The 21,743-nt window shown below is 42.9% G+C and overlaps 1 protein-coding gene and 1 long non-coding RNA gene across 3 annotated transcripts in view; both read right to left on the reverse strand.

Annotated features, from left to right (window-relative positions):
• Positions 1-949: 949 nt before the first annotated feature.
• LOC120055738 (fibroblast growth factor 12) overlaps positions 950-21,743 on the reverse strand; it is a 35,756-nt gene continuing 14,962 nt past the window's right edge. For both annotated transcript variants that reach the window (XM_039003675.1, XM_039003674.1), the window contains 3 exons: positions 20,835-20,938; positions 2,635-2,833; positions 950-1,553 (listed from right to left, as the gene is read on the reverse strand). In XM_039003675.1, the coding sequence (XP_038859603.1) occupies positions 1,441-1,553; positions 2,635-2,833; positions 20,835-20,938 (416 nt within the window). In that variant the 3' untranslated portion in view covers positions 950-1,440. The remainder of the gene's footprint in view (positions 1,554-2,634; positions 2,834-20,834; positions 20,939-21,743) is intronic.
• Positions 16,108-18,381, reverse strand: LOC120055739. The gene is made up of 4 exons (XR_005477724.1): positions 18,032-18,381; positions 17,235-17,334; positions 16,342-16,436; positions 16,108-16,218 (listed from the first exon to the last, which is right to left on the reverse strand). It is a non-coding gene; the product is annotated as an uncharacterized LOC120055739 (long non-coding RNA).

The raw sequence follows: 21,743 nt of genomic DNA on the forward strand, positions 1-21,743 counted from the left end.
TTGCATTTCCCCCTAGGATTGGCCAACCCAGACCTTATTAGAAAAAATACCCTTATTAGTACTGGCACACCAAACAAAAACAACCAGAAGCTCTATCGATCTTTTTTTCTCCTGGCTATACCCACTTTGACAGAGTATTGATAATATTACAAGGCTATCCTTTCCCTCTTGACCATTAAGTTCACAGGACTGGATCGTTGAGAGTAATGGTGCGTTCGAACGGTCCTCGGAATCTAATGTTTCCCAGTTGGTGAAGTTGAAAATACAACATGAGTCCTTTCAAGTGCTTTTGAAGTCAGAATAACTCTTCAACCAATGACATTCTTGCTAGATGGCTAATCTAGCTAACGTCGCTTATGTTGACAATATGTCAAACTATATACTGTATGGATCCACCGAGCTACATTAATCAGATGGTTAAGGTTGTAAATGGCTTTTTTTTTAATCGTCTAGTGGTCGAAAAGGTGAAAGATCAGTGATGAAATGTCACACCTCGTAAACTTCAATATCTTCATTCTGGACCGTGTTTCCCACTTGGAACTCAGACTTTGAGGGTCGTTCAATCATTATTGCTGGGTCAGGAACTCGTATTTCCACATTTCCATCAGCACTCGAACGCACCATAATATGCTAGAGGACTACTATGAGGCTTGGTGGAGTAGCCGCCATATTGCTTTTAGTTGTCTAGTCCTGTCATATCAAAGAGTGTGTGGAGATAGGAAAGGAATCCAAGATCCACACAACCTATTCCACACACATCACCTGAGCAAAAGCCATCCCACTCACTCATTCCTGTTCCTACCGAGCCAACCAGCGACTTCTCATATATATTCATTCTTTACCCTCACACCAGTGTATGCAGTGTGAAAGTGCATTCAATGTCAAGCAATAAAAAATACCAACAATTGTTCATGTCTACAGTCTCAAATGAAAAACAGAATACCCATGATACTAAATTGGGATGAAGAGTTATCAACACATGAGTAATATTGTTATTATTGGACAACAGTAACACAATTAAGCATGTGAGGGTGCCATAGCATTCATAAAATCAATGCATGGGAAATTGAACATGTCTTTAAAGCTAATTTTTCACAGCTTAAATTGGAAACGATATTTGTATTGTGAAGAGACCACCATTCCTTTGTCACAGCTTTTTTTTTCTTCTTTTTTTTGCATAAAACGTAGGTCAACTCCTGATTGAAAATGTTTGTCGTAGTTTTTTTGTTTTCCTCTGGGTTTATCATGATATTCGTCTAAAAGATTTTCACAGGCGAGAGTTCAGTTTTTAGTCATCTTGGGTGTAGCTCCTCCCCCTCGTGGCGGTCCATCCCTTCAGAGGGCATGGTGGTGAGGGGGGTCTGTAGCCTCTCTCCCCTCTATTTAAGAGAGGGGGGATCCGGGCCCCCCTAGTGCCCCCCCACCCTTGGGGCCCTGCTGCTAGGAGTTCTGGTTGACAGCTTTCCCTCCGTTCATGGTGGGAGTCCCTGAGCTCTTCCTGGAGCGCTGTTTCTCTTCGATCTCATGCAGCGACGGCTCCCTGTACATACACACTGCAGACAGTGTATGTAGTAGAGGACGAAGCAGGAAGCAGTGGGGGATAGAGGAGAACATGGAGGACAAATAATGAGGAGATGGATGGGCAAACAGAGAGACAAAGTCAGATCGAGCTCAGGGACTCCCACAGAGTGTAGGAAGCTGCTCTTGGAACCTGTTTTGGAATAAAATATTAAATATCTGTCCTTAAAAATGTAACTTCCTGTGTTGGGTGGTTACTCTTTCACCATGGATATGTTTTAGGTAATTTTGAGACCTCAGGTACTGCTGGAATGTCTACTAATGGCATGCCCAGTGTTTTGGGAGTAATTACTCAGGTCCTTTATAAACAGGTTGCTTATAAAGTATAGATAGTGCTTTCTTTCGATCAGGTAGCCTACTGCAAACGTCTAATATAAATAAGTATTTATATTAAACACCTTTTACATGGCAATACCTTTAACCAGCAATACATTGTTTATAAATATGTTTATAAACGCATGAATAACTAGCTTACTGACATAAAAAAGTGTAGGAATAATGAATACTAAAATGGTGGGCAGACTATTTCTAAAAAACATATACATTATTTATTAGTGGACATAATTATAAAGTGTTACCCACTTGTGTGAGTATTTAATTGGTTCCATTGTGCAAAGTAAATAAATACAGCTAAAGTATTTGACAACATAGGTCAAACATTATCCCCCAGCGGCCATGTTAATAAAACTTTTTGTACTAATATTAGAATGAGGAAAACTGTAGCGGCAGTGTGAGGAAATGCAATTTGTACAATTAGTTGACACTCTGATAATGTTGTGCATATCACATAAAAGCGTTTCGTTTATAAATCATGAAATGTCATGCAAATCCAAGTATATGACTTATTTCCATTGGTCAAGTTTAAGATTTATAAATCACAATGTTGCTGTGGATTTCATCGTACGCACAATGTACGATCAAATCTGTGCATGAAAATGTATTTTAAAAGAGGGCCCTAATTTCACCATATAGGGCTTTAACCAACTTACTCCAGGCGATCAAAACCTGCAAAAGACAATACACAGATGAGACGGCAGATGCATTCAGATGCCTTACCTTCAATGGGCCTGGGGACAAAGTGTGAGGAGGGCTTGGTTTTCTTGACCCTGTTCCCCTTCATGACCTGGCCTTCCTTGGTAAGGCCTAGGAACCAGGCCCGACCGGACTCCTGCTGCCGGTACACAGTGGACGAGTAGATCACGTAGTAATTCTCAAACACCGACTCCTTAAACTTGCACTCCGGCGTGAACATTTCCTGTTTTGGTGCCAAACAACAAAGGGAGTTTGTTGTTAGAGTAATGTTCATGAAGTCGGATCAAAGTTCAGGAAGTCGGATCATGTTCAGTAGGGAACATCACCCAAAACGTTTTGCCAACGAAATTGGAAATCTGTGTTCTTATTAGACAAAGTCAGATTTCACTCTCACGTTTCAAACTATTTTCTCCCCACTGAACATGACGAGGCAAGTGAGGGTTGTTATTGCGGAAACGAGATGGTTTGAGTTACGAGACGTTGGTGATCCACAAGGCATTCGACAGACAAACGGACACAGGTCAACAGATGATGGAGAGATGGGCGGAATAGACAAGCCTATGAGAAATCGCTTTGGATTATATTGTTTTTAGGATGATATTGGGTAGAAGGCACTGCCGTCATTCAAATCCAACAAACTCCATTGCCAAATGGAGATGGAACTAGCTACTGTATGTGTGTTGACAGGTTTGGTTGGGTTCTCTTGAATTGGTGTCTCAGACTGTGTATGGTCCAGGTGAATGAGTTTGTTTGGAACTGCTGGGCTAAGTGATTCAGCAGTGTGTGTGGTGATATTTCATTCATCTCTGTCTCCTTCAGGGTTATGTGCCCTTTTAAGGATGTCCCTTTGACTGACAGCCCAATTCTGCTCACTGCTGGAGATGTTCCACAGGCAAACTTGTGTGTGTGTGTGAGTGTGTGTGTGTCTGTTAGAGTCAGAGAGAGATGCATGTTTGTGCATTCAAGCCTGAATATGAATACTTAATATGTGAATAGGCGCGTGCATGAGACTGCGTGGCACTATCTCACACTGTTTGTGTGAGTGCTCGTTTATAACACCTGGCGCTGTTCGACACGCGGCGGCAGTCTGAAGGACTCTCGGTACGTGTGGGGGCGTGTAAGCCGGTCAGCAGGCGTGTGACTGTGGACAGGCCGCAGTGGGGAGTTGGAGTGGTCGGGTTTTATCTGGACCTGATGACACTCTGTCAGAAAGCAGACGCCTCTCTATGTGGGAGGTCGCGGGGTCACATCCTTCCTGTCCCACGGTGGGCAACTCAGCCAGGGTTCCTCCACCTCCATCTCCCTTTTCCCCCATCTATGCCAAGGTCCCCTCACACCTTGCTCCCACACCCCCGAACCACCCCTCCCTCTGTCAACCACACTGACATATTCTGAAATCCCCTCCAAACTTGGCCACAAGGACATCGCTCTATTAATGTCTATTATTCCTGTAGCATAGCAGGGAAGGTCATGCGGTGCGCAGGAGGCTTCGATGGGGGAATGATAGAGGTGTGTATGGTGTTTGTTATCGTGTATGTTGTCGAATGGATAGTGAATGGGATGGTGATAGAGGTGTGAGATTGCAAGGACATGAGCGTACATTGTGCACAAGTTTGTGGGGAGAAAACAGGTATAAACAAAAAGACAAGAACCCACATTTGCATTGACACACACGTACACAGGTCTTGTGCCGTGCTAAAAGTTGGCTCCTCTGCCAGGAATGCATAATGAAGAGAAGCTGTTACTAGCTCACCGAGGAGGGTAAAAAAAAAACACCCCGCCATTTTTCTGAGTAACAAGCTGTGCTTGGAGAGTTTAAACTGATTAAAAGGACGCTCATTTATATTCAGCCCCAATTCTGAAGGAGAAGGAAAGAACTTGTTAGTGAAACTGGGCACATGAGGGGGCTCTCGCGCGCCTCCAGTACTGGGCACTGGGGCAGGATAAACAAGCCGGGTGGACTAGCTCGGAGCCCAGTGGAGAAACAGTGGAGAGCAAACAACTGGTAAATGCAGGAGGAGCCGATATACACTCTAAGAATTAGTGGTGATTCGATGAACCCTAGAGATCCTCAAGGAACCCTGGAGTTATTCAAGGAACCATTCCAGAAGAAACCCTGGACTGGAGGCATATGGCGTAGTAGGTGCGTGGCTTTCAGCTAGATCTTTTTAGGCCACCGGTGGGAGTAAATGTCCTTCCTGTTCTGTTGTATTGTCATCACATGTTAAAGTTGAACACTGACAGTTTTGTAGCTTCAAATCCCAAAATGTAAATAGTTTATTACCATGTAAACACTTTATTACCATATGTAATCAGCAATGTTAACATTATGTTCAAACATGTAATATGTGTAAATATTCAAGGAAATTGAAAGCTGCAGTGTACAAACTTAACATGAGGAACAAGAATTACATTTACTGTAACGGGTGGCCAAAAAGAACTAGCTGAAAAGCCACGCCACCAATAAGCCATGCCTCCAATCTTCTGATAGGCTGCCAACTCTACAATATATTATTTAAAAGGTTCAAAATGTAACCCTTCCATCATAAAAAAGGTTCCGGTTTGAACTTTTACATGGGGGTTCCTCGAGGAACCTTTTTGAACTGGAAAGGTTCCTCCAGTGTGGCAATGTTTAGAACCAAAAATGGTTCTTCCAGGCTCCTTTACTTCTAAGAGTGTAGAGCACATAGACAGGACAGACAGACGAGAGATAGAAATAGAGCAGATGGACACAGAATGGACACAGAGTATACAAACAAGACCGAGTGGTCTGTACATGCGGAGCTTCAACGTATACTGTATGTAAACAATAGTCAGACTGATGCGTAGATATATGCACAACATGTAGTGCAAACATGGTAGACCAAGCACACAGTAAGGGTAGAGAATGTAAAGTAGTTTGTGGAAAGACAGAGTGAATCCAGTTCAGTTAAACAGACTGAAATTGAATGCAGTTCAGTGTAAACAGATTAAGGCTGGGACACGATTCAACAGCACGTTGTTGTCAATGTGCCTTTTAACAGCAATGTTCCTGCGTTCACAGAGATCGCATTCACAGGAAACGCTGTATATCTCGGCTCAATCAACGCACAAACAGATTGATTCCCAGCCTAAGAGTGAATCCAGTTCAGTGTAGACTGACAGAAAGTGAATCCAGTTGACTCACCAATATAAAATCCTGTGTTGCTTGACTAGCCCATACCTTTCCTCAGGCTTTAGAAGTCCCCTTCTCATGTTGAAACCATACAGCAATTGAAACAACATCAGAATATAAAGGCCCTTCAATTGAATCTGAATCGAGATTTGTTGTTCTGTGGGTCTGAATCCCCTCTACTCGGTATCATTACCATTCCAGCTTGGGGCTGTACCACTCTAGTCTAGACAGCTACCTCAGTGACATTGGGAGTGTGGGAACGACACAGAACCCACACAGAGGACATATATTACACAGTTAATGACCAAACACACACACCCACAAACGGACACAGACACACATGAAAACGGACACACAGAAAACGCACATATGCACACACACAGACGAAAACAGACACAAGCGCACACATAGACAGAACCTACACATGCACAAGGACATGTTCGTACGTACAGAGACATACATACGCACGCACACACGCACGCACACACACAGAATTTACAGCAAGAACAATTTTTATGGGGCACCCTCAGAGAGAGAATGAAATGAATAGTTCTGTTCCAGTGTTCTCTCTCTAACAGAAGGCCACCAGGCTACATCTCATTAGTAGCCGCAACACAGTCTTATCACTTTATCAGACTGCAGAGCTTGCACCTTCACAGTAATCCGCTCCATTCCACATACTCACATCAGTCTTTGGTTGGAGAACAGAGACACTGCACAGCACTCTCTCGCAAAAAAAATATATTTTCTCATTTGCGGTGTGGCGGCCCCATCCCTAAAAAGAAAAACTGGAGTCTTGCCTTCCCCTCCTCTCCTCCCTTCGGTCACTTCCTCCCCACAGCCTCCACTCTATGGTTTTACTGCGGCACAGGCATAAATAAGAAGCAATAAGGTCAGTGGGTGATTGAGAGAAACAATAGGAACAATTTAGACACCGTTTAGAAGGCCAGGTACAACAGGAGAGAGAGCAGTTGCAGGGCGGGATTATCAGCAGCCCGTGTGTGTGTGTGTAAATGTGTGTGTGAGTGTGTGAGTCTAATGGTATGTATGAGTGCTCGAGTGATTGGTTGCACATAAACGGTATGCTTTATGTGAGGCTTTGCGTTTATAAAGCTTCACTTTCATGTTTTGCTTGAGAGTGTACGTGTGTACGTGCCCCCTGTCCCTTAGTTAAAGATAGATGCTTTTTGAAATACAGCGAGCGAGTGGTTACTGCTGTGCTGCAAAGTAGGTCACAGTGAGTGTTATAAATAATGGAGATCTCCTCACTAGAGATGAACCCCCACACATCCCAGCTCCCAACATCAGCATCACCCTCCAAACCAAACCAACATCAGCATTGTTGATCATCGTTCCGGATCCCAAGTCCAAAGACTGTAGGACACCAAGACTAGCTACAGTACTCAGCATCTGAACTATGTAAACTCACATCCACACTGCACTGACTGATAGTCAATCATCTCAATACTTCAACATACTCAGTACTCAAAATAACACACAAAAAGTTAACGTCCTCATTTTGTTGATTTCTATTGAAAAAGTTGAAATATGGCGGCCGTTTTATAGTGCTGAGTGATAAACCGTTTTTTAAACGACTAATTGACCGACTTCAGTTCAATTCGCTGCGTTTTTCTTCTTCTGTGAGCTCAATGTGCCGTTTCTATAGAGATAAATCAGATCAAGCCTGAACTGTGCGATGTTGTAGGGAGTTGTAGTTTCCAAGAGGCCAATATTCAACATAATTGAACTACAATGACCATAATCCACTGTGCACCTGCCTACTTGTCCGGTCTGTGTGGAGCACTGAGCTACATTGCCGTGAAAAAGTATTTGCCCCTTTTCTGATTTCCCTGTTTTTGCATATTTTTTATACTGAATGTTATCAGATCTTCAACCAAAACCTAATATACCACCATGCTTGACCTTTGGATTGAGGTTCTTACTGTGGAATGCAGTGTTTGGTTTTCACCAGGCATAATGGGACCCATTTCGTCCAAGAAGTTGACTCAAGTTTGTCAAAAAAGCACCTGGATGATCATCAAGACTCTTGGAAGAATGCTCTATGGACAGATGATTCAAAAGTATAACTTTATGGATGAAATGGGTCCCATTATGTCTGGCAAAAACCAAACACTGCATTCCACAGTAAGAACCTCATACAAACGGTCAAGCATGGTGATGGTAGTGTGATGGTTTGGGGATGCTTTGCTGCCTCAGGACCTGGATGACTTGCTTCATAGAAGGAATCATGAATTCTGCTCTGTGTCAGATAATTCTACGGGAGAATGTCATGCCACCCGTCTGTGAGCTGATGCACAGTTGGGTGGGTCATGCAGCAAGCCAATGATCCAAAACACACAATCAAGTCTACATGAAAATGGCTAAAAAGCAACCAATTTGAAGTTTTGGAACGTCCTAGTCAAAGTCCAGACCTAATCTTAACTGAGATGTTGCGGCAGGATTTGAAACAAGCAGTTCGTGCTTGAAAACTCACAAATGTCGGCTGAGTTACAGCAGTTCTGCATGGAAGAGTGGGCCAAAATGACTCCACAGCGAATTGAGAGACAGACCAACAACTACAGGAAGCGTTTGGTTGGAGTCATTGCAGCTAAAGGTGGTACAACCAGTTATTAAGTGTAATGGGGCAATTACTTATTCACACAGGGGCATTGGGTGTTGCATACCTTTGTTTATGAAATAAATTAAATAAGTATGCAATGGTTCTGTTATTTGTTCACTCGGGTTCCCTTTATCTAATGTTAGGTTTTGGTTGAAGATCTGATGACGTTCAGAATCAAAAATATCCAAAAGTAGAGAAAATTATAAGAACCGTGTGGAGCGGACAGAGAAGAGAGAACGAGCGATCGAGAGGGATGGAAAGCATTTGCTTCGCGAGGTATCTCTACCATGAAAATACAGGATCTAAGTGATTGATAGTTGATATTCATCCCTCAGGTAGGCCTTATTTACTTTGATCTACTAAAATAGTGATTTTGTCAGACAGTATAGGCAGCATCTCTGTAGAGATGAGATGTCTTGGAATTAAAGTCATCAAATAAAACCAGCAGTACTAGGCCGTCACTACCGTTAATTGTATTTTTGTCCTTTTATTGTTTTATTCTGTGTTGTTACAGCATTCAACCCACATAATGCATACTGCATTCAATGAAAGAGTGGCAATAAAAAAATACAAAAATTGAAAACGGTGATTATTGTTTAATAATCTAAACTGAAACCGAAACGTGGTGATATTACCTGGGATGAATGCAAAGAATCAAACCAAAAATTCTGCAACCTTTTATCTTTGTTGAACAGCTGACATGATGTCATTTAAGTTCTTAGTTGGAACCGGTTTTCTTGAGCATCGCAGCAAGTACCACTATTTCCCAAACTTTTCCCTAAAACACTCCCCAGTGAGAAAATTGCTATATTTAAAAAAAATCAGGATACCATCCCACTCACCTGGTAGTGAGTTTGGCACATACACAATGGCATACACTGAGTGTACAAAACATTAAGAGTAACTTCCTAATATTGAGCTACACCCCCCCCCCCCCCACCCCTCCCTGTTGCCCTCAGAACAGCCTCAATTCGTCGGGCATGGACTCTACAAGGTGTTGAAAGGGATGCTGGCTCATGTTGACTCCAATGCTTTTCACAGCTGTGTCAAGTTGGCCAGATGTCCTTTGGGTGGTGAACCATTCTTGACGGAAAAACCAAGCACCTATTACCATGCCCCGTTCAAAGGCACTTAAATATTTTGTCTTGCCCATTCACCTGCTGAATGGTACACATACACAATCCATGTCTCAAATGTTTCAAGACTTAAAAATTATTCTTTAACCTGTCTCCTCCCCTTCATCTAGACTGACTGAAGTGGATTTAACAAGTGACATTAATAAGGGATCATAGCTTTCACCTGGATTCACCTGATAAGTCTATGTCATGGAAAGAGCATGTGTTCATAATGTTTTGTACACTCAGTGTATTTTACTTGCTCTCAAAAATGCAAGCCTCTGGTCATGGAGTTAACTTAATTGCCTTCCATGAGGTGTTACCAATTACCAACTTAAGCTTGTATAAAACCACAGATGTCACTTTCTTTTTAGCCAAGCTCTGAAAACAACATGTAAGCCCACAGAAATGATGTTGTTACACTTAACAATACATTTTGGGACCAGAAATGATCTCCAGGACGATAACCAACCTTAGAATATAATTGCTCAACTGAAAACACTTAACTTTCCAAGATACCCTCTTCAACACTGACCTTAACACCATCAAGCAACATCACACCGATCACTCAACACCCTCTCCCACAGATCAGTGAGATCACCAACTCCCAACTTTCATCCACAATTCTTTAACTCACACTCACACCCAGCCCTTCTCCAAGTTCACAGGCCAAAGAACCAAAGAAACACTGAAACCTCTTCCCACTAGTCCCTATGGTCCGGAGCACAGGCGGGAGGGGGGGGAGTGTTAGAGAGGTAGGAGGATACCCCTCTGTAATTACCTCCCAAGGGGAACACAACACTGCAGCTCTGGTCTGATACATTAGAAAAGAAAAGCATTAGAAAAGCCACTCAGACAGCAACACTTGAAGAGACCATAAAAAAAACAAAAGAGTGAAAGAAGGTAGAATGTTTTACCATTCCCTCTCCTTATACTCCTTCCATTATGGTGAATAACGTCTCCCCATCCACTACATGTGAAGTATCTCATTCGTGGTAGCATGAGCAGCATGCCTAATACCAATCAGAGGTCATATTGACTACATTGTAAACCCCAATGTGGTGTCATTAGACAAACCTTTGAGGAAACCCGTTGCACTTAATATACCGGAGTACAGTTACTTAAAGTGATTTTGTAGTCATTACTCAACATGATAATAGTCACTGTGAAAAATCGTTTTCATTATAATTAAACTCTTTATGAAAATACATTATGTATCTCATAAGGCCTTATTTTGAGGCCTAGCAACCTCAAAAACGAATCCAATGGAGTTTCCCATCTCCTCAAAATAATCCCTGAATAGACTTTCCTAAAAGTCCCAGATTTTCTCAAATATCCTGGTTGAAGGATTTCCAGGAATCTTCCAACCGGAATTTTGAAACCCTACTTACATGTCACATTATGCTGGCTTGCAAAGTATTTGTGTAATTCCTATTGGAATCCAGCCGAAGTTAGGGATATCCAACACTTGGAATTTTTATTCAACTGAACAAGATGACGCCGATAGACATGGTCGCCTCGTTCCTGGCTCCTAAGCAACTTTGCATTAAATATATATTTTTTGTGTTACTTCTCATATTATTAGATCAGAAAGTTTTGGCATTATTACATACAGCCGGAAATAACTTTTGGATACTATGACAGCCCTCAAAGAACTTCACTGAACTTTATGCAAACTGGAAACCACATATCCTGAGACCACATTTATTGTAGCTGGAGAGTTTAACATAGCAAATTTGAGGAAAACGCTACCGCAGTTTTACCAACACATTGCCTGTGCTATTCGCACATGAAAAACATTGCTACTATCCTTTCTGGGACGGCTACAAGGACCTCCCCTGCCCTCCCTTTGGCTAATCAGATCACGCCTCCATTCTGCTCCTCCCTTCCTATAGGCAGAAACTCAAACAGGATGTACCCGTGGTAAGGACTGTTCAACGCTGGTCTGACCAATCGGAATCCATGCTTCAAGATTGTTTTGATCATTCCGGACTGGGATATGTTCCAGGTTGCCTTTGAGAATAACACTAACGCATACACTGACAAGGTAACTGAGTTCATAAGGAAGTCTATAGGGGATGTTGTTCCCACCGTGACGATTAAAACCTATCCAAACCAGAAAAACATGGATAGATGCCAGCATTCACACAAAAATGAACGCGCGAACAACTGCATTTAACCACGGAAAGGTGACTGGGAATATGGTTGAGATTGTGGTGGGGACTCTAGACAATCACGGATTATAAAGGGAAATCGAACCACGTCGTGGACACCGATGTCTTTCTACCGGACAAACTACACACCTTCTTCACCCGCTTTGAGGAAAACAGAGTGCTGCCGATGTGGGCCAGCCCCTCTCCCGAGGACAGTGGGCTCTCGTTCTCCATGGCCGACATGAGTAAGGCATTTAAGCGTGTTAACCCTCACAAGGCTGCCGGCCCAGACGACATCCCTAGCCACATCCCCAGAGCATGCGCAGACCAGATGGCTGGATTGTTTACGGACATATTCAATCTCTCCCTGTCCCAGTCTGCTGGCCCCACTTGCTTAAAGATGTTCACCATTGTTCCTGTACTCAAGAAAGCGAAGGTAACTGAACTAAATGATTATTGCCCTGTAGCACTCACTACAGAGTTACAAACTGCCTCTGGAAGACACGTCAGCACAAGAACTGTTCGTCGGGAGTTTCATGAAATGGGTTTCCATGGCTGAGCAGCTGCACACAAGCCTAAGATCACCATGTGCAATGCCAAGCTTCGGCTAGAGTGGTGTAAGGCTCGCCGACATTGGACTCTGGAGTAGTGGAACGCAATCTCTGGAGTGATGAATCACGCGTCACCATCTGGCAGTCCGATGGATGAATCTGGGTTTGGCAGATGCCAGGAGAACTCTACCTGCCCCAATGCATAGTGTCAACTATATGGGTCTGGGGCTGTTTTTCATGGTTTGGTCTAAGGACCTTAGTTTCAGTGAAGGGAAATCTACAGCATACAATGACATTCTAGACGATTCTGTGCTTCCAACTTTGTGGCAACAGTTTGGGGAAGGCCCTTTCTTGTTTCAAGCATGACAATGCCCCATGCACAAAGCAAGGTCCATACTGAAATGGTTTGTCGAGATTGGTGTGAAATAACTTGACCGGCCTGCACAAAGCCCTGACCTCAACCCCATCGAAAACCTTGGTATGAATTGGAACGCTGACTGTGAGCCAGGCCTAATAGCCCAACATCAGTGCCCGACCTCACTAATGCTTTTGTGGCTGAATGGCAGCAAGTCCCTGCAGCAATGTTCCAACATCTGGAGGAAAGCCTTCCCAGAAGAGTGGAGGCTGTTATAACAGCAAACGGGAGACCAACTCCATATTAATGCCTATGATTTTGGAATGAGATGTTCGACGAGCAGGTGTCCACATACTTTTGGTCATGTAGTGTAGCTTAGCATTAGTTCATCATAATCAGTACAACTTGCCAAAAGGTATTTTACACACATTGTATGTGTCCATTAAAATCTATGCAAGAATCGGAATGCATGATTTGTCACCCAATACTTGAAAGCGTGAATAAAACTGTAAATACATTATGCTCCATACATACATACATACATACATACATACAGTATGCTCCACTAGAAACGACAACACAACAGAAAATGAGGCACTTAGGAACGCACACGTCCAAAGTTATTATTTATAAGGAAAACAGAAATGAAGGCAATGTGAGCGCCAGCCATAAAATGTGCTAGGGGGGAAAAGTTTGTGCTACACTGCGCAAATGTCTGCATACTTGATCTGCGGAAACACTGTGAAAGTGTTTGGGCTCTCCTCGAAAAGAGAAGTTAGTCCGGCTTAGTAAAGCCTCAAACATAAATTGTCCACAACAGTGAAATGGGATACTTCTATGTGAATTCATGAGGCGGAACACACCTCAATTCAAACTGTTTTGAATTTGAAATGTTGAAAAACAGCCTATAAATAATTAGCAGTCTTGGTTTGAGGGCAGCACGGGTTAACGACCCGGTTCGGCTGTTTGCCGAGGCCTCTGTGATCTGCGTTCTGCCACATCATGCTAATTTCCCATGATGCATGTCTGGAGAGATGGGCCACTGTATATGGTTGCTCTCTGTTTAATTAAAATGGGTCTTTCAGCCTTTATGACTTCTGACAAATTCCTTATCCTCTTTGTGTAAGGGGAAAGATTTGTGCTCCGGCCCATAAAAGTGATGAAGGATTGTGTAGCAAAGCCTTAAAAGCTGCTGTTTGACACTGGGGTTAAAGTCTGTCTGGCTCCCAAGATGTTGGTAATTGAATGTTATAACCTGACTGACTATAGGGGAGATCCCGGAGAAATGCGGTTCCACTGTCACAAACTCTAAATTAGCTTTGCATTGAGTTAATGTTTGTTAAATGACTGTTTAATTCAACTGTAATGTAATGCACATGTGATGTACACAATAATCTGTGATTTGTATCTTTTAAGTTTAAGTGTGTTTGTACTGGTTGGTGTGTATGTGGTCATTTATTTGTCTCTGTATATATATTGTGTATCTGTGATTGTGTGAGTATATTTGTAAAAGTAGTGGTGAATTTATGTATCTGTATGTGGGTGTACTAGCATCATGTGATTATAAATATGCTAGCATTCGTATCTCTATTTATGTATTTATATACATTTGTGTGGACATGTGTGTGTACGTGCAGGAATACGTTTGTGTAAGTGTATTTCTGTGAACTTGTTGCCACCAGAGACGTCTAAAGCCGAGCTACCCTCTCTGACAGACTCATCACGGCTGAGCAGTGATCAGATGGCCATTAGAGCGGCACCACAAGTCCCTCAGCAGTCAGACACTCCTGGGGGACCACATGCCCCTCTTCTCCACATACATAGTCTTTAACAGGATTAGGAAGTTGTGCTGCTGTCCATTACGTAACCAATCTGAGATCCTCCTCTCTCTCTCTCTCTGCTGCACCACATTTCCACAAACATGCTCAAGCCTCTCCGGTCAGTGCAGAGGCATGCATTCGTCACCAATGGGAACAGCTATGACGCCCTCCCCATAGCTGTCACGCACACACACAAACACACACCCCAACCCCCCACCCACAATTGAGCCCCACAGAAACATTGTATCATCCTAAACTTAAAGAACGACTGAATTTCCTGATTTGGCCTTATTTTGAAGTTTGGTCATGAATAAATGTTAGCGGCCATGACTGAAGCCAAACGAGAGTTGTCTTGTGGGTGTGGTTTGCTGTGGGTGTTTCTTGGGTGTGTCTTTGCAACAAACAAGGCAGTAGTGAGTACAGTGAGGTAAACGTAGCTGGCTTTGTTATGGAGAGAACCAAATGTTGAAGTGAAGGACTTCTCCCCACCTGACTGACTTGTCATCTCAAGGTGGTCAGCTAATTCAGTTATTTGTAGGCTAAAGCCTGTGCTGACCTTATGTTTAGCCAAGCTGAGAGCAGCTAGCTAGTATAGCTTGGGGATAGCTGTAGCTGTCTAGCCTATCGAGCTGACATTTCTCTGTGAAATCAGTTAAGGCAAGATAGCAAGAGCCAGTGTCTGGTATGCGTTTCATAAGACACTTGTTCTACAACACCTTGCTACCAAAATACCTTGCAACTTAGTTTCAATGTTTCATCACTTCATGTAAAGACATGTTACTGTGGAAATGGTGTCAACTGTGAGTCCAATGCCCGGTCGAGTCAGCTCAGCTCTCCTACAACACTAGCTCTTTAACTGGCACAATTTTTCTCATCTCGTCTCTTCTTATGCCCACTGTTAGATCTACTAATATCCCAACAGGTGTAAGCTACATGTCAACTTCACACAAATATCACCAAGCTTGAGTGTAGATACATTTATCAACAACAACAAAATGATGTGTGTTCGTGTTACAAAGACAAAACATTTTATGCTGTAAATATCATATTGATGTGCTGATTAAGACAGTATGCCTGCACTTGCCTAGCAAATAAAAATATGTTGTATGCATTGTACAACTTCAGCTGTCTAACCAGAACTAGAATGGCATTCTATTTGGCCAAATCTGAGATGTACAGCTCTCTGGGTGAGGTTGTCTTCAAGTCTCCAGTGGGTGATGAAGTCCCTTCCATCTATGTCATGTTTTAGAAGTTTTGGACAGGTGCTGTCAGGGGACAGGAGAAGTGGAGTGCATGACACTCCATCCTGGATATGACAGAGTTCGCTTCAACCCATGGGTCCAGCAGGCAGAGTTCAATAACTACTGGCTGATGTGGAGGATGGCGCACTTCTCATACCACTCTGTAGGCTCTGTAGGCTATTCAAAGCTTCCTCCAGAAGGTTAGTAGCCTAATCAGTAATATTAGAAGAGTGCAACTACTGAACTTATTACATTTGATATTTTAGTCATTTAGCAGACGCTCTTATCCAGAGCCACTTACGTAGATAACTTTCAAGTGCAACACTTCCATGTAGAATAAACCCTACTTCACATAACACTGTAGAAGCAGTGTTCTGCTAATATAACAATGTGCAAATATTATATCTTTTTGTATGGTGTGTGTGTGTGTCCCCCCCCCCCCATGGATAGTACAGTCCGATTCAATAATAACAAAAGACCACAACAAGTAGTAGATGTCTTGTATAATTTGAATGCTTGAGTGCAAGATCTCTGTCCCAGTTCAAACATCAATATCAACCTGAGGACTCCATTTCAAAAGAATCTCTTCTGTCCTCCATCTGTAGTAAAACAAGGAAGAGTTGATGAGTGACATGTATTGAAAGAGTGATATTACTAAATACTTGTGACGTCCTCTCTTATTACTTATCAGCTTTTGTCCCTTCTGAGGTGTTTGCCAATACCTGAAGTCCGTGGCAGCGTAGATCGGCTCCAGGTCCCTCTTGTCACAGATACTGGTCATAAAGGAGCCTGACTTAGGCTCCTATATCTGACCCAGCTCGTATATCACAGAGGGAGGGAGAGAGAAAGTCTGTCACCTTACAGTCATGGAAGCCAACAGTAAATACACTGTTGAACATAGCCAATCAGAGATTATGATTCACAGCTAATTCACAAGGGTCACGTGCCAGCATGGCACTGCCTGGTTGACATTACTCACTCAGGCCCAGGAGTAGACCATTGGCACAGTGGAAGGGGGCACCTCCTTACAACATACAAGACACACATACTGTACACAAATCAAATCTAATTTTATTTGTCACATGCGGTGAATAAAACATGTGTAGACCTTACCGTGACATGCTTACTTACAAGCCCTTATCCAACAATGCAGTTGATTAAATAGAGTTAAGAAAATATTTACAAAATAAACTAAAGTGAAGAAAAAAAATAATAATAAAAACAATAACGAGGCTATCGACAGGGGGTACCGAGTCAATGTACAGGGGTACAGGTTAGTCAGGGTAATTTGTAAAGTGACTATGCATAGATAATAAACAGTGAGTAGCAGCAATGTAAATAGTCCAGGTGGCCATTTTATTAACTGTTCAGCAGTCTTAAGGCTTGGGCGTAGAAGCTGTTAAGGAGCCTTTTGGTCCTAGACTTGGCGCTCTGGTACAGCTTGCCGTGCGGTAGCAGAGAGAACAGTCTATGACTTGAGTGGCTGGAGTCTTTGAAAATGTTTTGGGCCTTCCTCTGATTTTTTGGGGCCTTCCTCCATCATACAGCACTGGTTACATTATCAATGGTGGTTAGGTGAATTCCAGGACTTTTAACCAAATCAAATGTGACCAACCTTATTCAAGTGTCCTCCATTACTCTGAAGCAGGACTGGTGTCTGGCCACTGCCTCAGCCTTCTGTAACAGCTCCTGATATGGTAGGTTTTGTACGTAGCCTGTGAAAGAAATAAAATATCAACAAACATTTAGTGAGAAAAATAACTTACTTTAGTTTGGAAGTAATTTATATGCTAATAGAGGGGCTGCCACGACAAAATAGATTAAGGCCGGTGATGCTGACAGTTAATATGCAACCAACTGTGTACTTTGCTGAATGCTTGCTGACAGAGCCATAGCTATATTTATTTTTGCCCTAGAAAATACACAATCGACTTTTATGAGAACAGGCATGCTGTTTTGGGTTAGCAGACGAAGACACCAAATGCTAGCTAGCTAGTTAGATAGCTAGCTAACTCTTGCAAATCTTTGCCTGAGTTGAAATGAGTTGGCCAGCCAGCTAACGTTAACTAGCCAGTTCGTTGAGACATTATTGAAAGCAAGCTTGCTACATCCTCTGATTAGCTAGAGAGCTACTATCCAAGTGCCTGCCCTGTATTGACCCTAAATGCCAATGGGCTACAGTTAGCTGTTGTTAGCAAGGTAGTTAGCTAACATGAGCTGCACATCTTCCTCTGACAAGCTACATCACATTACACGTTAGCTCTATGTATTTAGCTAGCTACAGTACAGTATCATTCCTCTTTCATCTGTGGTATCATAGTTAGCCTGGCTCGCTAGCATGATCAAATAATGTTGTATAACCAAACGTCGCTACTAGCTAGTACCAGCTATCTACTTTGCTAAAGTACTCACCAACACCAGCGGTTTCACGGTTGACATGCGGCAGAAGTGACCGTGTCGGAGGAAATCCATTCTTGGCCATTTGGCAATATTGTTGAAATGCATTGGAAGTCTTGTTCAACTTTATGGAAGCAAATTGTCCCTCCAATTTGCCGAGTGAAATGTGCGTGTGTGTCACCCATATGCAAACTTGACAACAAATGTCCACATGGCAGCTGAGGAAAGACCACAATGTGTTGTTTCTGGGCAATTTGGGCATCATCGGCAAAAGTGGGCATGTACAGTTGAAGTCGGAAGTTGACATACACTTAGGTTGGAGTTATTAAAACTCGTTTTTCAACCACTCCACAGATTTCTTGTTAACAAACTATAGTTTTGGCAATCTACCTTGTGCATGACACAAGTAATTTTTCCAGCAATTGTTTACAGACAGATTATTTCACTTAATCACAATTCCAGTGGGTCAGATGTTTACATACACTAAGTTGACCGTGCCTTTAAACAGCTTGAAAAATTCCAGAAAATTATGTCATGGCTTTAGAAGCTTCTGAGAGGCTAATTGACATCATTTGAGTCAATTGGAGGTGTACCTGTCGATGTATTTCAAGGCCTATATTCAAACTCAGTGCCTCTTTGCTTGACATCATGGGGAAATCAAAAGAAATCAGCCAAGACCTCAGACAAGAAATTGTAGACCTCCACAAGTCTGGTTCATTCTTGGGAGCAATTTCCAAACGCCTGAAGGTACCACGTTCATCTGTACAAACAATAGTACGCAAGTATAAACACCATGGGACCACGCAGCCTTCATACCGCTCAGGAAGGAGACGCGTTCTGTCTCCTCGAGATGAACGTACTTTGGTGTGAAAAATGCAAATCAATCCCAGAACAACAGCAAAGGACCTTCTGAAGATGCTGGAGGAAACAGGTACAAAAGTATCTATATCCACAGTAAAACGAGTCCTACATCGACATAGCCTGAAAGGCCGCTCAGCAAGGAAAAAGCCACTGCTCCAAAACCGACATAAAAAAAAGCCAGACTACGGTTTGCAACTGCACATGGGGACAAAGATAATACTTTTTGGAGAAATGTCCTCTGGTCTGATGAAACAAAAATAGAACTGTTTGGTCATAATGACCATCATTATGTTTAGAGGAAAAAGGGGGATGCTTGCAAGCCGAAGAACACCATCCCAACCGTGAAGCACGGGGTGGCAGCATCATGTTGTGGGGGTGCTTTGCTGCAGGAGGGACTGGTGCACTTCACAAAATAGATGGCATGATGAGGGGGGAAAATTATGTGGATATGTTGAAGCAACATCTCAAGACATCAGTCAGGAAGTTAAAGCTTGGTTGCAAATGGGTCTTCCAAATGGACAATGACCCCAAGCATACTTCCAAAGTTGTGCCAAAATGGCTTAAGGACAACAAAGTCAAGGTATCGGAGTGGCCATCACAAAGTCCTGACCTCAATCCCATAGAAAATCTGTGGGAAGAACTGAAAAAGCGTGTGCGAGCAAGGATGCCTACAAACCGGACTCGGTTACACCAGCTCTGTCAGGAGGAATGGGCCAAAATTCACCCAACTTATTGTGGGAAGCTTGTGGAAGGCTACCCAAAACGTTTTACCAAAGTTAAACAATTTAAAGGCAAATACTAATTGAGTGTATGTAAACTTCTGGCCCACTGGGAATGTGATGAAAGAAATCAAATCTGAAATAAATCATCCTCTCTACTATTATTCAGACATTTCACATTCTTAAAATAAAGTGGTGATCCTAACTGACCTAAGACAGGGGATTTTTACTCAGATTAAATGTTAGGAATTGTGAAAAACTGAGTTTAAAAGTATTTGGCTAAGGTGTATGTAAACTTCCAACTTCAACTGTAAGTAGCCCATACGCAACCCTCCAGTAAGTCGTGACGAACTCACTTACAAACTCTGTTTTGGACGAGACTGACTTCATGACCAAAACTATCCTATTTACACTTTGTAGTCAATTTTGAGACAAGAGGGCTTCCCGAGTAGCGCAGCGGTCTAAGACACTGCATCGAAGTACTAGAGGCGTCACTACAGATCTGGCCCATCGCACTCTAGCGACTCCTGTGGCGAGCTGGGTGCATGCACGCTGACACGGTCGCCAGTTGGACGGTGTTTCCTCTGACACATTGGTGCGGCAGGCTTCCGGGTTAAGCAAGCAGTGTGTCGAGAAGGAGTGCAGCTTGGCAGGGTCGTGTTTCAGAGGACACATGGCTCTCGACCTTAGCCTCTCCCGAGTCAGTACGGGGGTTGCAGCGATGGGACAAGCCTGTACCAATTGGATATCACGAAATTGGGGAGAAAAAAATAATAATAATAAAAAATGTAAAAAATAAATACATTTCACACAAGAATAAATGTTTCTGACACATATCGATGCCACATAGGCAGTTGTCAAAGGAGAAGTTTGATTTTAGGGGCAGTTGGTCTTTTTTTCTAAAGTGAAACCCGTTTTTGCATTAAGTGCATGCACGGTACTAGAAAGAAATAATGAACAAGGTAGCAATTATTGCACAATAAAACAAGTGTTTTACACGGCTCCACACAAAAATAAAGAAATTGAAATATGTATCAATGTAGAATGAATGTGGTAATGTACAATGAAGGAAAACCTTTTACAGAACAAAACAAGAACAGCAAATACAAAAACATATGCATGCACACTGCACAACATTAGCATGTATTCATACACACACTAAAAGACACACATGGACTCATAAACCAACAGGCACAAACACACATACACACACGCCTGTGAGAGGCGGTGGCTCTTACTGAGCTGTAGAGGAATCCTTCTCCGTTCATGCCAATGTAGAGGCCGGCCTTCACCCCTTGGATGGCCACCACCCTCAGACCCACAGGAATTAGATTAAACAGGGCTGAGAGAGAGAGAGAGATTGAGAGAGAGAGAGAGAAAGAGCGAGAGAGAGAAAAGACAGGTATTACTCATCTGAGACCTTTTGACCTTGCACTTTTAGTATTTAACTTGTTCCTGTGAACGGCCTGCTGTGCGCAATTATAACTGAATTACCCAGGAGATGGATCCCACTTCTGACACCAGTGTGACCTGACGGATGTTCCTGTATGACACCTCTTAAAGTGGCGTTTTTGAACAGTGGCTGACATTGCAGTTATACAGCATGTCTTTTCCTTCTGAGGCAGAATCCCCTCTGAAGTGGACACTCCTTGTAGAAGTGGTCTTCCCTGAGAGCAAATATTTGACAAAACGTGGACATCCCTCTCAGGTGGACTCTGTCCTAAAGTGGACTTCCTCCAGTGGTGGATTTCCATGTCGAGTGGTTAGGGATACAGCACGAGCACTAAGAAGATTGTAAGTGGTGACGGAATCAGATAAAGCTTAGATAAAGCTCACAGGGATTAGAGGAGAGGTGCCAACACACGTCTGTCCGCCCAGCAGATTAAATTTCACTCAATAAAAATCGACATGCCGCTTTCGCCTAGCTATAGTATAAATTGTCCCCTGAGGATCTCGAGGCAGGAGATACACTTACACTGAAAGGGCTTTGTTGGATCTTTCAGCTACTGTACTCTGGGCCCAATGTGGCGGGGGTTGTCCAGCACCTCATAGTTTCCTTTCTTTCTTCCATTTTCTCGCTCTCTCTTTCATTCATCCCTCGCTCGGTTGCACTTTCTGACGGAGGCCTCTGTTGCTTTGATGACCAA

Source organism: Salvelinus namaycush, chromosome 11, assembly GCF_016432855.1.
Source record: "Salvelinus namaycush isolate Seneca chromosome 11, SaNama_1.0, whole genome shotgun sequence".
Classification (NCBI taxonomy): Eukaryota; Metazoa; Chordata; class Actinopteri; order Salmoniformes; family Salmonidae; genus Salvelinus; species Salvelinus namaycush.